This window comes from Branchiostoma floridae, chromosome 2 (assembly GCF_000003815.2).
Source record: "Branchiostoma floridae strain S238N-H82 chromosome 2, Bfl_VNyyK, whole genome shotgun sequence".
NCBI lineage: Eukaryota > Metazoa > Chordata > Leptocardii > Amphioxiformes > Branchiostomatidae > Branchiostoma > Branchiostoma floridae.
Window position 1 is genome coordinate 34,793,350 of NC_049980.1, and position 15,693 is coordinate 34,809,042.

A 15,693-nucleotide genomic window follows, 5' to 3' on the forward strand; every position below is an offset into this window, starting at 1 on the left:
CACTCAGCCCGTACTACTTCGGCTCTCTATGGGGTTTTCGCGTCATCTTATACATGTATATATCGCAATAGAGGCCCAGAATTTCACTTCTGGGTCACGTATTTCTCTTCGCAGTTTGACGGAACAGCTTTCAAAAGATGTTACAGACATAACGCTTTACGACATAACAATTTGGGTAATTTTTTAGATATAACTTTGCACATGTCTCTGTATAAACCGGCTTTGCCTATCTGATTTGGGGATACCACATCACGTAATGTAAGTTACAATATTGTTACAGTCAAGGCGTCATAGAGAGAGAATAGATTCCCGAGTATGATAGCACACAATACATGTACTCGATTCCCACACTATCCGTAAAAAGGATACAAACAATCATACACCAACACGCACTGTGTATTTGGCTCAATAAAAGATAGTAAATTCAGTCCACAGAAAAAAAGTCTCCAGAATCGTACACAAACAGTAATACACACTCACTTTCTTCAATCAGTAGCCTGGTTCAAGGCCTGTGTCTGTAGAATGATTTTTATTGCCGGACGGCCAGTTAGTTTGTTCGGCGGCCCATCAGAGAGTCTGCCTGCCGATCAAAAATTCTAAGCGCTCCGAGGAGTAAAAGCCCGAAAGAGCCGGCAAAACTCACTCAGGCTATTTAATAGATTGGCGGGCAGACTGCATTGAGTCACCGAAGAAACAGCCTGGCGACCCCTGGGTAATAACATTAATCTTTCATCTTTTACTGCTTTTTGTGGCAAAAAAAGTACACTTTATGTTGCTAAATTCCCTTCTACCACTGCCCTGAACTGCTCTAGAAAACACGTTGCAAATGTGACCCGGAAACAGATTGGCCACGTTCAATGACCGTGTGTCTCGAAACCCCCATATAGAATCATGTCTTCTCGTGAGGGTCGCTCCCATATACACGATCTAAACAAAAGTTGTCGAAGTTGTTCGTTATTCCCGTGAAGAAGTGACAAAAAATAAGGTACAATGGGAAATTACATGGGGTACGGGAGTGCGGCGAGGGAGGAAACGGGTCCAGGAAAGAGGAAAAGAGATGACAAGGAAGACGAGCTGGAATCAGAAGACCTGGAAGAGCTGAAACTGGAGACCCCGAAACGGTCGGTCTACGCTGCGCGTTTGCGTAACGTTTTCATTTTCTTCTCTCGAGCACATCGCGGAGTTGTGTGCTTTGTGTGTTCTTCATATGTATGAGTTGGGTTGGTCTGCCATGGTCAGTTGTAGGTGTTTGTTGAACCAGCCCCAAACCAGATCAATGTATTTGTTTCGCACTACTCGAATCAGGAAATGGAATTTTTTTTCTCTCGCCCTGCAAGTTCCGGACATGGAGTCCTGAGAGAAATTATGTTTTTTTTATCACACAGACTACTTGGTACTTGAAGATAGGTACTTGGAGATGTCTAGGAGAGAAAGGCTAACTTTCTGTTATATCTTGTCCACACTACGTCGTGGGTTCGTTACAATCATCTCCACTGTTTGTCTGCTTGTTACGGCAGGCGTACATTTATTTATGACCCACCAGCAGTTGACTGATGGCCACCGGTGTGTTTGTGTTCGTGGGGTGGCTCCGCAGCTGTTGACAAAACAGATAGAGATCAGGGTAGAAGAAGGCTAGCTTTCATCGACATAAGAAGGCCCATGCAAGAAAAATGATGTCACTTCCAAGTTCCTTGAGGCTGAAGATGAACGTCTTATAAGTTTGTTTTTTTAAGTTAATTTAACAGGGAATTCTGCAAAACTGCAAAAATGAAATCACCAGAATTTGGCAGAAATATTTCAACATGTACACTAGTCAGAGGCCAAGTTGTAATCTGAGATTTCCCTCCCAGGAAGAAGATGAAGAGCACTTAATTTGTATCAAAAACCAAAATCATACAACTACTAGTACTACAATGTCAAAACAATGTACATGATGATGATGATGAAAACAATGTAAGAATGCTACATAATTGCACATGATCCATCTCTCCCCTCCCAGGAAGAAGATGAAGAACACGGCAGAGTACATCTATGAGACGTTGTTCCTCCATGGAGAGAACAGTGACATCAGGATCATCGCTCTGGGCAGGGAGTGGCCTCTCCACAAGATCTACCTGTGTCAGGTGTGCATAGTCAGGCCTAGGAAAAAAATGTTCTGTTTCCTGTTTCAGTCCTGAAAAAATTAGGGTCATGATCAACAGGTAGGGATTATCTTTTTTTTTTTTGTAAATTTTTTTTAGACTTTGGCCAAAACTCTAGTGATACAATACATGAGGACACTTATATTTTCAATGTTAAACTTCAATTTTGTGCATTCTGGTTACAAATCCTTGGATATATTTATCCTTCACTAGATAGGACCCCCCCCCCCCCCCCCAAAAAAAAAGTCTAGGGTCGGCAGGTTTTTCTAGGGTAGGCCAGGGAACAGGAATTTTTTCCACAAGTTCTTTATATGTTAGAATCCCGGAAACAATATTCAAAAATAAATTAAATATCTCTACAACTGTCAAAACAATAACGGGATAAGTCCTATTCAGTACTAATTAAAGGTATGTTTCTACCATGTTCCCCTCCAGTCCGGGTTCTTCTCCAGTATGTTCAGTGGTTCCTGGAAGGAGTCCAACTTGTCTGAAGTCACCCTCAACATTCCTGATGACAACATCGACGAGGAAGGTAGCCCATCAGCATTTTGTTTTGCATTGACCAGATTGAGAGAGAGAGACCTGATATATTGTAAATCTTCTTTGCAGCAAACTTTTAGAGTTAGACCACCAAAAACCTGAGTGTTTGATTCTATGTTTGCCATGCTATTTTCCAGCCCTACAGATAGCGTTTGGTTCCCTGTACAGAGATGACGTCCTGATCAAACCCTCCCGAGTTGTGTCAGTACTGGCAGCCGCCTCGCTGTTACAGCTGGTAGGAAACATTTACTATGATGTTCTCACTGCAACTAGAACAGTGTTAATGTAAAGAATTGTCTCTCAAGAAGTAAAAAAAGCTAGCTATGTGAACCTGTCTGTCCTTAGCACAAAGGCAATGGTCTTCTTTAGAATCACACAAATACATATATTATTAATATGTCATTGGGGGTTGGAAAAGTTACTGGCTAAAATTTATGCCCACCATCATGGTAAATCATCAATCCAAATATAGATACTTATGTATGGACAAATATGATGTTGAACATATATGTGTACTCCCTACAGGATGGACTGATCCAACAGTGTGCAGACATTATGAAGGAGACTATCAGGTACATTGTAACAGGATGTTTCTGTTTCAAACTACATTTGTGCGTCCAATTTCTTGCTATTTTAAGAAAAGCGTGTTCAAATGATGCCTGGACGAATGCCTGGTTAAAATGAATGATGGTTAATGATATTCCTGTTGTTCTGTCCAACAGCTCCAAGACGGTGTGTTCATACCACCAGGCTGCCATGATGTATGGTCAGGAGGAGGTGGCAAACAGGTCAGTAAACATGTACTCACACACACACACACTCACACACACGCACATACACACACTCACACACACATGCACACTCACATACACGCACACACTAACAAGCACACACACACTCACACACTCACACACACACACACACATACACACACGCATACACACACACATACACACGCATACACACAGACATACACACACACATACTCACCATCAGCTTATCATCTGTTCTTGTCAGGCGAGGGTTGCGCATAGATGTGGGGGCTTGATGGCAGTTGAGGAGATGAAAATGTTGTGTTATTATATACACAGGCCTCAAAATACCTTTTTCTAACATTCAAAAGAATGATTTCTTCTTTATTCAAAGAAAATCAACATAGCAGATACATGTTTGTACACAGTCGCTGACAAATGCACCTCTGAATTGCGCTGATTCTTACAATTTTTGCACTACAAAACGCTGTGAAACATTGCAACAATGCTGCAACAAGTACACCTTATAGTTTGTTACAAAGTTTTAATTCACCCCCTGTTGTATAATTTGTACTTCCAGATGCCTGGACTGGTTAGAGAAGAACCTGATGGCCCAGCAGAGCATTCCGCTTCTCAAGGAGCTCAGGTAAAACTTACTAGTACTAGTAGTAGTAAAAGTACTATTACTAGTATTAGAAGTAGTAATATCCAGTATTTGATCATACTGCTGCTGTGTTCCCTGACACAGGGCAGCAATTGGCTTAGTAAGTCTTCACACTGTGCTTCCACAGTGCCCTTGCAGGAAGAAGGGAAAGTGAAGGGATGCACGTACTTGTAGAAAACTTTATACAAGAAACTGTTGTTAAATTTGTACTTCTGTCAAATTTGTACAGAATTAGCTTTAGCAGAAGATCTTGAACAAGCCATAACATTGATAGCTTCTTTTCGCTATTCAAGCATGTCATTGCTGGTTGCAAATACTAGTAAATAGAATCATATAAAAAAATCAAATGTATCTTAAGCAGATGTGTTTCTCCATGATGATGTACATCCTATCCTCCCTAGTGTTGACTTGATGGAGAAGCTGGTGCGCTCCCACAGTCTGTTCGTCATGCAAGTGGAGATGGATGTCTACACCATGCTCAAGAAGGTAAGGTCTTACACTACACATGCAGGTAGAGATGGATGTCTACACCATGCTCAAGAAGGTAAGGTCTTACACTACACATGCAGGTAGAGATTGATGTCTACACCATGCTCAAAAAGGTAAGGTCTTACACTACACATGCAGGTAGAGATGGATGTCTACACCATGCTCAAGAAGGTAAGGTCTTACACTACACATGCAGGTAGAGATGGATGTCTACACCATGCTCAAGAAGGTAAGGTCTTACACTACACATGCAGGTAGAGATGGATGTCTACACCATGCTCAAGAAGGTAAGGTCTTACACTACACATGCAGGTGGAGATGGATGTCTACACCATGCTCAAGAAGGTAAGGTCTTACACTACACATGCAGGTAGAGATGGATGTCTACACCATGCTCAAGAAGGTAAGGTCTTACACTACACATGCAGGTAGAGATGGATGTCTACACCATGCTCAAGAAGGTAAGGTCTTACACTACACATGCAGGTGGAGATGGATGTCTACACCATGCTCAAAAAGGTAAGGTGTTACACTACACATGCAGGTAGAGATGGATGTCTACACCATGCTCAAGAAGGTAAGGTCTTACACTACACATGCAGGTAGAGATGGATGTCTACACCATGCTTAAAAAGGTAAGGTGTTGATCTACACCTGCAGTGCTCCAAATCCTTTTTCCAGCCAGGTTACCCAGGCCACATTCTGAGTCAAAAGCCAGGTTGCGCCATCAACACTTCAGCGTTGCCCCACTTCCAAGTTATTACTTTCTCCAAAAAGAGATACTTATCCATTATCCTTTAAAATTTCTTCCAGTACATGTAACAACTTATGTTTTATGTTATAAAGAAATGAAACCCAAAAAAATATGCACCTAAGCGGTGCAAAATTCCAACTGCAAAATGTCAGGTTGCGCACATGTGCAACCTGGGTTTGAGATTAAGTTGCAGTGCCATATTGTCCTCATCTTTCTACAAAGCAAAAAATAGAAAGAAATAAAAAGTTTTCAGTACTGAATGCCGAGTGTCTCTCACTTCCACAGTGGTCATTCCTGAAGCTTCACCCAGACTGGAACCAGCCCATCAAACAGCTCATGTCAGAAACAGACCAGTATTTCATCGGCAGAAGCACAGGTACATTGTCTGAAATATCTGATATAGACTGATCAGCTTCCTATGGCTGCCATACTAGTACTATGTTTCTGGCAGCAAGTCTATCAGCAATAGTTACCTTTACTCAGTTTTTGGCAGCACACTGCGTCATTATCGTTTAACTTTCTGTCAATCAATTATTTGTTTTGCACAGTTTCTTTAGTTTTGTAGATATGATTTCTGCAGTTTTGCTGGAGTGCATTGCCTCTGTATAAGACATCAAATGAATGTTGAACTAACAAAAAAGGAAACATCATTTCACTCACTGTTTCAATGTCCATTTATTGCTCATCAAGCAAGGGTTGAACATGCTTACAGTTACACATAGATGTGGAGGCTTGATGGCAAATTATCACATTCGTTTGCTAACTGCCTTTGATCTAGCCTGATTAAATCTCGCTTATAGCAGCCCGCCAAACATCCGCCGGCCCCCCAAACATCCGCGGGGAGGGGCCAGTTACAGCCCTGGACAGCAGAGTTTGTGTTACACAGACTACTTTTGATCAAATTTTCCAAAAGCTTTGGTATCACACTATATTCATCATCATTCAACTTTCTGTTAAAAAAATCATTGCTATAACACAGTTTCTTTAATTTTGTGTACTAATTTATCTTTTGAACCACTGTGTAAGGCATTGAATGAATGTTGAGATACTAAGAAAAAAGAAAACATCACTGTTTGCTGCCTGTAGACACTGGAGACTTTACCAGCTTCTTCCTGGAGTCGTCCGAGGGCGGGCGGTTTGTCAGCGTGTTCCAAAACGTCCGGCTTAAACACATCATCAACGACCTGATGTCAACTAAGGTCATCAGCAGAGACAAGATCATTCCCCGAGGTCAGGAACTTACCGTTATAGATGCTGCAAGATAGGAAATGTTCGCAGTGGTTTTATGCAATTATTGCAGTAATCTCGTCACTAAACAGCGCAAAAATTGTGACAGCATACCCACTTGTTTAAACCACAAGCCTAAAACCACCAACAACACTTGCCAAAAATATTTTGGAAATGGTCAGACATTTCAGATGACATCCATCATCTTTTGTCAGCATCACTGACACTAATTTATAAGGAGATGCTTATAATGTTATTGAGATGTATAACTATAACACCCCCCTCCCCTCCAGGCTGGATGTTGCCAGTGTTCCAGCAGCAGTGGCTGGCCATGCTGTCTACTGAGCAGGACACCAACCAGAGGTCAGGGCACAATCTCTCTTCTCTGACTTCTTGAAGAGGTCAGGGCACAATCTCTCTTCTCTGACTTCTTGAAGACATTGTCAAAATAGAGGCATCTTCTCTGGATAGTTTTAAAGAACGCTTACAGATAGACGGTGTAGTGACGCCCACCGAGCCTCACAGCTAATCTGTCTAAAGGTGCCAAAAACACCTACGGATTTGGTGCTGCCAGTGTGTCAACATCTGCACACCTGCCACTAAGATCCGTGAATTTTTTTTTTTTTTACAGATAGATGTACAAAAGTTAGGTGTGAAGGGTCGTTCAGTGTAATATAACCAGCTGCTGCCGCGCCGCGTGCCTGCAAAGCTGGTGTGTTAAGCTGAAGGATGGTTACACAGATATAGATACAGATACAAAATGTTTGATAAGGATTCCCTTCGTATTTCAAGTAAAATGAAGCAGAGCAAGTTGACCCGCACGCCTCAGGTTACAGCTCTATTGTCAATGCTTTTTCCTTCTCCCTTACCTACCGTTACTGGGTGTCGCCTGCAAAGTAATGATCACAATGATTTCAATTTTGGTACGTATTCATAAAAGACTTTTTACTTGACATCTATGCTTTGAAATCTGAGTTGTGCTTATTATTTCTGGGTGAGGCCAAGAACTTATTGATCACCTCTCATAGAGTGCATGATTTTGAGTGTTGTGTTTTCGCAGTGCTCTTAACGACATCTCGGAAGTGGACTTCAACAGGCACTGCATGAGATGTGGGAGGAAGCTACCAAAAGATGGGGAGGTGAGTACTTGTGCTTTTTTTTAAAACTTTGTATGTTTATTCATGAAGGCTCAAATTGGCCTGCAGGCTGCTTTTTATTAAGGTCATGGGGGAAGAGGCAAGGGTCAGACAAAGTATATATAACAGAGATACAGTTTAAGTATACATCATCCCAGGTCCTAATGAGTCTTATAAGTCTATATACACAAATTTTTACATACATGGTACAAGATACATAATAGTGAGATCTGCTACATAATTCGAGTCCGTTCATTTTGGTCCCGTTACTTTCTGGTTGTTTTTCAATAGAAAATATAAAGCAAAATCAGCCCCTGCAGTTCTAAGTGCACAATCATAGCATGTCCGGAACTCCCGATATCAAAACTGGAAGCTCTGCTGCAGTATCATAGAAAGCTGCAAGGAGGCCTATTGGGGGCCAAGTGTTGCAAAATTAAACGTATACATAGAACGAATTTTCTCTCACACAGAAGGGTTGAAAAAGGTCTCACACACAGACAGATTTTTCTCTCTCACACAACAGTGGAAAAAGGTCGCACACATTGACAGATTTTTCTCTCTCACACAACCGTTAGAAAAGGTCGCACACATCGACAGATTTTTCTCTCCCACTCCAAAGTTGAAAAACTTCGCACACAGTCACAGATTTTCAAAAGGTGATTTTTTTACCATGTGTTGTCCTATATCATTCTTCACAAATGTTATAAATGCAAGCATATACAGACGGTTTCTCGGTTCAACATGTACTTTATTCTTCAATATAGAGGCTATTATATTCTTTAAGTGAATACCGTGACCTTTATTCAAATCCATTTCTATTTCAGCATTAATGATACAATGGCCAGCATGACTTTGACTTTTGACCTGTTATATAGTTTATATGATTTGCCCTTTTCCCATAGAGACATGTATTTGAAATATACCGTAGCTGGAATGTCTCTGGATTCATAGAATGCACGCACACATGTCATATAAGTTGTCCTTCACCGACTCAAACTTGCACGCTCGATATCTTTCTTAGATTCTCTTTCCGATCGTTCGTGCAATCATACATAATATCTGTCAAAACAAATATTATCCAAAACTGAGGCTGATTTTTTTTCACATACACAGCAAGAAGTTTCTGCAAGTCAGACCCCCATGGTAAGAAAGCTTAAGGTGGAAAAAAATCCGTCCCTGAAGAGAACTGTTTAAAAGATCCTTGTTCGGATGTATAAGTACGGCGACTTTAAAGTTTTGGGGGTTGATTGCATTCTTCACATAGTGCAGACACCACGAGAATATGGCGCGTCAACAAATGTGCAATTTTTTGTCTCAAACACACGCAGAAATCAACTCTCAAACACATATCGAATTATTCTTTCCAAAGACAAACAATTCTTTGATACAGCAGACATTTTTATTCCGACACACAAACACTAGAATTCTCTCTCACACACAGCACAAAAAGTTCTCTCACTTCGGGAGGCTTTCCCTGCCAACCCGGCTGTAGGAGTGAGCGATTTTTTCGTCTGAGTGAGTGCGAACTTTTGTCGATGTGAGACCGCTTTTGGAGTAGTGAAAGAACAACTTCTTTTAGTATTTTTTACTTAAAACTAAAAATAAACACTGACATTTTGTCTAGTTTGTAACGATATACACTATACAATAACAATCACTTATACCAAATACTAAAAATATTGTCTTGACAATCAATCTTTTTCCGACACACAACGCAGAAATTCTCTCTCACACACAGAACAAAAAGTTCTCTCACTTCGGGAGGCTTCCCTTCCAACGCGGCTGTAGGAGTGAGCGATTTTGGGGGTCTGAGTGAGTGCGAACTTTTGTCGATGTGAGAGCGCTTTTGGAGTAGTGAAAGAACAACTTCTTTTAGTATTTTTTTACTTAAAACTCAAAATAAACAGACATTTTTTTCAGTTTGTAACGATATACACTATACAATAACAATCACTTATACCAAATATTAAAGACAATAATAATCTTTATTGACACGACAAAAGTACAGCGACTTTCGTAAGGTCTACATGTATAACAACTACTTACAGTACAACTAAACACATATATATGGATATCTATAGGTATGGATACATCAACATAAAGGGTTTAGCATGTCATTTACACTATTGGTTCTACGGTATAAACAATCGTGGATATATTTGCCTACTTGTACACAATGTGGATTATCGCTTCCCAGAATGTACTTGAATTTATCTATCGAACAGAGAGTAGCAAAGTCTTTAGAGGAAGTGGAAAGTAATGTGAACAGCTCTGTGCGTTTATCATCATATCGAGAACATTCCATAACGAAGTGACGTTCGTCTTCGATCTCATTTGGGCAGAATGGACAAAACCTCTGGTCACGGGGAATTTTAGAATATCTTCCGGCTTCTATATTTAGTTTGTGACTACAGATTCTTATCTTTGTAATTGCTCTACGAAGTTCGACATTGTTAAAGACATTGTTTTGACAATCAATCTTTCTCCGACACACAACGCTAAAATTCTCTCTCACACACAGAACAAAAAGTTCTCTCACTTCGGGAGGCATCCTTGCCAAGCCGGCTGTAGGAGTGAGCGCTTTTTGGGGTCTGAGTGAGTGCGAACTTTTGTCGATGTGAGAGCGCTTTTGGAGTAGTAAAAGAACAACTTCTTTTAGTATTTTTTACTAAAAACGCAAAATAATCACTGTCATTTTTTTCAGTTTGTAACGATATACACTATACAATAACAATCACTTATACCAAATATTAAAGATATTGTCTTGACAATCAATCTTTTTCCGACACACAACGCTAAAATTCTCTCTCACCCACAGAACAAAAAGTTCTCTCACTTCGGGAGGCTTCCCTGCCAACGGGGCTGTAGGAGTGAGCGCTTTTTGGGGTCTGAGTGAGTGCGAACTTTTGTCGATGTGAGAGCGCTTTCGGGGTAGTGAAAAAACAACTTCTTTTAGTATTTTTTTACTTAAAACTCAAAATAAACACTGACATTTTGTCTTGTTTGTAACGATATACACTATACAATAACAATCACTTATACCAAATATTAAAGATATTGTTTTGACAATCAATCTTTTTCGACACACAATGCTAAAATTCTCTCTCACACACAGAACAAAAAGTTCTCTCACTTCGGGAGGCTTCCATACCAACCCGGCTGTAGGAGTGAGCGCTTTTTGGGGTCTGTGTGAGTGCGAACTTTTGTCGATGTGAGAGCGCTTTTGGAGTAGTGAAAGAACAACTTCTTTTAGTATTTTTTACTAAAAACGCAAAATAATCACTGGCATTTTTTTCAGTTTGTAACGATATACACTATACAATAAAAATCACTTATACCAAATATTAAAGATATTGTTTTGACAATCAATCTTTTTCCGACACACAACGCCAAAATTCTCTCTCACACACAGAACAAAAAGTTCTCTCACTTCGGGAGGCTTCCTTGCCAACGCGGCTGTAGGAGTGAGCGCTTTTTTTGGTCTGAGTGAGTGCGAACTTTTGTCGATGTGAGAGCGCTTTTGGAGTAGTGAAAGAACAACTTCTTTTAGTATTTTTTACTAAAAACGCAAAATAATCACTGTCATTTTTTTCAGTTTGTAACGATATACACTATACAATAACAATCACTTATACCAAATATTACAGATATTGTTTTGACAATCAATCTTTTTCGACACACAACGCTAAAATTCTCTCTCACACACAGAACAAAAAGTTCTCTCACTTCGGGAGGCTTCCCTTCCAACGCGGCTGTAGGAGTGAGCGCTTTTTTTGGTCTGAGTGAGTGCGAACTTTTGTCGATGTGAGAGCGCTTTTGGAGTAGTGAAAGAACAACTTCTTTTAGTATTTTTTACTCAAAACGCAAAATAATCACTGGCATTTTTTTAGTTTGTAACGATATACACTATACAATAACAATCACTTATACCAAATATTAAAGATATTGTCTTGACAATCAATCTTTCTCCGACACACAACGCTGGAATTCTCTCTCACCCATCGGTCGTCTAATCAGTCCGAGTGTAGTACGTTACTGAGCCAACGCGGCTGTAGGAGTGAGCGATTTTTTAGGTATGAGTGAGTGCGAAGGTTTTGTCGATGTGAGAGCGCTTTTGGAGTAGTGAAAGAACAACTTCTTTAAGTATTTTTTACTCAAAACGCAACATAATCACTGGCATTTTTTTCAGTTTGTAACGATATACACCATACAATAACAATCACTTATACCAAATATTAAAGATATTGTCTTGACAATCAATCTTTTTCCGACACACAGCGCTAAAATTCTCTCTCACACACAGAACAAAAAGTTCTCTCACTTCGGGAGGCTTCCTTGTCATCGCGGCTGTAGGAGTGAGCGATTTTTTGGGTCTGAGTGAGTGCGAACTTTTGTCGATGTGAGAGCGCTTTTGGGGTAGTGAAAGAACAACTTCTTTTAGTATTTTTACTTAAAACGCAAAATAAACGCAGACCTTTTGTTTAGTTTGTAAAGATATACACTATACAATACCAATCTCTTATACCAAATATTAAAGATATTGTTTTGACAATCTTTTTCCGACACACAACGCTAAAATTCTCTCTCACACACAGAACAAAAAGTTCTCTCACTTTAGGAGGCTTCCTTGCCAACCCGGCTGTAGGAGTGAGCGCTTTTTGGGGTCTGAGTGAGTGCGAACTTTTGTCGATGTGAGAGCGCTTTCGGAATAGTGAAAGAATAATTTCCTTCAGTATTTGTCCATGCCAAATATTTTATATACCTGTTTAAACAGTCCTTCTGAACATGGTCGCTCTAGCGCAGTGGGAAAATTTGCGCATTGTAAACCAATGCACCCGGTTCGATTCCGGGGAGGCAATTAATTTTTGTTAACTTTCTTTTTTCTTGTTCTTTTACATCCATTAAAATACTAATTTTTGGATCCATTGAAATACCTATTAACAATACTTTTGTATAGCACTTTAAAACTCACATTTGCACCTGTTCTACTTCTGCATTTTTTCGATGTTGGGATATTTGAATGAGACGTGCGATACTCTGCTTATATGTCGTTCTAACTTTCCATAAAATGCCCATACAACATCTATATCACAGAATTACACAAGAACAAACTGATTTTCTCGAATATAACTGCATACTGCCTTTTTTTCAAAATACGCATCAGCCAGCTTTTTTTCAGAAGCTTTCTTGTTTCACTTCAAGAGCAAAATAAACACTGATATTTTGTTTAGTTTATAACGATATACACTATACAATACAATCATTCATTCGAAAGATATGGTCTTGACAATCAATCTTTTTCCGACACACAACGCTAAAATTCTCTCTCACCCACAGAACAAAAAGTTCTCTCACTTCGTGAGGCTCTCCTACCAACCCGGCTTTAGAAGTGAGCGAATTTTTCGGTCTGAGTGAGAGCCAATGTTTGTCGTTGTGAGAGCGTTTTAGGGGTAGTGAAAGAATAACTTCCTTCAGTATTTTTCACTTAAAACACAAAATAAACGCTGACATTTCGTTCAATTTGCAACGATATACACTATACAATACCAATCACTTACACCAAATATTAAATATATTGTCTTGACAATCAATCTTTATCCGACACACAACGCTAAACTTCTTTTTCACCCACGGAACAAAAAGTTCTCTCACTTCGCGAGGCTTTCCCTGACAACGCGGCTGAAGGAGTGAGCGATTTTTTCGTCTGAGTGAGAGCGAAATTTGGTCGATGTGAGAGCGCTTTCGGAGTAGTGGAAGAATAACTTGCTTGAGTTTTCTGAACTTCCAAATGGCAATGAACAGTGTTATTTTCTTCAGTTTCCAATAATAAACCATTTTAACAATGACATTCTGTTATGTTATAGACATTTCCTCGACAATCACTTTATTCCAAAACACAACGCAGAAATTCTCTCTCACCCACAGAACAAAACGTTCTTTCACCTCGGGGGCTTTCCCCGCCGATCAGGCTGGAGGAGTGAGCGATTTTTTTGGTCTGAGTGAGAGCGAAATTTGGTCGATGTGAGAGCGCTTTTGGAGTAGTGGAAGAATAACTTGCTTGAGTTTTCTTATCTTCTTAAAGGCAATGAACAGCGTCATTTTTTTCAGTTTCCAAAAATAAACCTTTTCAAAAATGACATTCTGTTATATTATAGACATTTCCTCGACAATCATATCATTCCGACACACAACGCAGAAATTCTCTCTCACCCACGGAACAAAAAGTTCTCTCACCTCGGGGGCTTTCCCCGCCGATCAGGCTGCAGGAGTGAGCGATTTTTTTGGTCTGAGTGAGAGCGAAATTTGGTCGATGTGAGAGCGCTTTCGGAGTAGTGGAAGCATAACTTGCTTGAATTTTCTTAACTTCCAAATGGCAATGAACAGTGTAATTTTCTTGTTTCCACTAATGAACCTTTTTAACAATGACATTCTGTTAAATTTTAGACATTTCCTCGACAGTCATATTATTCCGACACACAACGCTGAAATTCTCTCTCACCCACAGAACAAAAAGTTCTCTCACTCCGCGAGGCTTCCCCTACCAACCCGGCTGGAGGAGTGAGCGATTACTTTGGTATGAGTGAGAGCGAAACTTTGTCGATGTGAGAGCGCTTTCGGAGTAGTGGAAGAATAACTTGCTTGAGTTTTCTTATCTTCTTAAAGGCAATAAACAGTGTCATTTTCTTCAGTTTCCAATAATAAACCTTTTCAAAAATGACATTCTGTTATATTATAGATATTTCCTCGACAATCATATCATTCCGACACACAACGCTGAAATTCTCTCTCAGCCACGGAACAAAAAGTTCTCTCACCTCGGGGCTTTCCCCGCCGATCAGGCTGGAGGAGTGAGCGATTTATTTGGTCTGAATGAGAGCGAAATTTGGTCGACGTGAGAGCGCTTTCGGAGTAGTGGAAGAAATAACTTCATTGAGGTTTATTTAATTAAAATGCACAATGATCACTGAAATTTTATTTTGTTTGCAACGATATACATCATACAATAATGATCGCTTATACCAAAGATATTGTCTTGACAATCAATATTATTCTGACACACAATACTAAAATTCTCTGTCACCCACATCACAAAAAGTTCTCTCACTTCGGGAGGCCTCCCCTGCAAACCGGGATGGAGGAGTGAGCGAATGTTTGGTCTGGGTGAGAGAGAAGATTGTTCGATGTGAGAGCGCTTTCGGAGTAGTGGAAGAATAACTTCCTTAAGTTTTCTTAACTTCTAAAGGGGAATGAACAGTGTCATTTTCTTCAGTTTCCAATAATAAACCATTTTAACAATGACATTCTGTTATGTTATAGACATTTCCTCGACAATCACTTTATTCCGACACACAACGCAGAAATTCTCTCTCACCCACAGAACAAAAAGTTCTCTCACTCCGGGAGGCTTCCCTGCCAACGCGGCTGGAGGAGTGAGCGATTTTTTTGGTCTGAGTGAGAGCGAAATTTTGTCGATGTGAGAGCGCTTTCGGAATAGTGAAAGAACAACTTCCTTCATCATTTCTTTACTTCAAACGCATGTTAAACACTGACATTTTGTATGGTTTGAAACGATATACATCATACACTAACAATCACTTAAACCAAAGACATTGTCTTGACGATCAATCTTTTTCCGACACTCAACGCTAAAATTCTCTCTCACACACAGGACAAAAAGTTTTCTCACTTCGGGAGGCTTTCCCTGCAAACCCTGATGGAGGAGTGAGCGATTTTTTGGTCTGTGTGAGAGCGAAACTTTGTCGATGTGAGAGCGCTTTCGGAGTAGTGAAAGAACAACTTCTTTTAGTATTTTTTTACTTAAAACCCAAAATAAACGCAGACATTTTGTTTAGTTTGTAACGATATACACTATACAATACCAATCACTTATACCAAATATTAAAGATATTGTCTTGACAATTAATCTTTTTCCGACACACAACGCTGAAATTCTCTCTCACCCACAGAACAAAAAGTTCTTTCACTTCGG

The 15,693-nt window shown here is 39.9% G+C and overlaps 1 protein-coding gene across 1 annotated transcript; it reads left to right on the forward strand.

The window, feature by feature from the left end:
• The first annotated feature begins 928 nt into the window (after positions 1-928).
• On the forward strand, positions 929-15,429 carry LOC118409230 (germ cell-less protein-like 1). The gene is made up of 13 exons (XM_035810096.1): positions 929-1,121; positions 2,000-2,123; positions 2,577-2,673; positions 2,819-2,916; positions 3,207-3,253; positions 3,404-3,469; positions 4,014-4,079; positions 4,499-4,583; positions 5,626-5,716; positions 6,427-6,570; positions 6,861-6,930; positions 7,628-7,706; positions 15,373-15,429. Exons 1-13 carry the CDS (start codon positions 991-993, stop codon positions 15,427-15,429), a joined length of 1,155 nt encoding a protein of 384 aa, XP_035665989.1. The 5' UTR covers positions 929-990.
• Positions 15,430-15,693: the final 264 nt, after the last annotated feature.

Bases quoted from the DNA above. Each gene is read 5' to 3' on its own strand.
- LOC118409230 (XM_035810096.1), top strand. From the start codon at position 991: ATGGGAAATTACATGGGGTACGGGAGTGCGGCGAGGGAGGAAACGGGT. The intron at 2,917-3,206 runs GTAGGAAACATT...TACTCCCTACAG, and splicing joins CCGCCTCGCTGTTACAGCTG to GATGGACTGATCCAACAGTG. The intron at 4,584-5,625 runs GTAAGGTCTTAC...TCACTTCCACAG, and splicing joins TCTACACCATGCTCAAGAAG to TGGTCATTCCTGAAGCTTCA.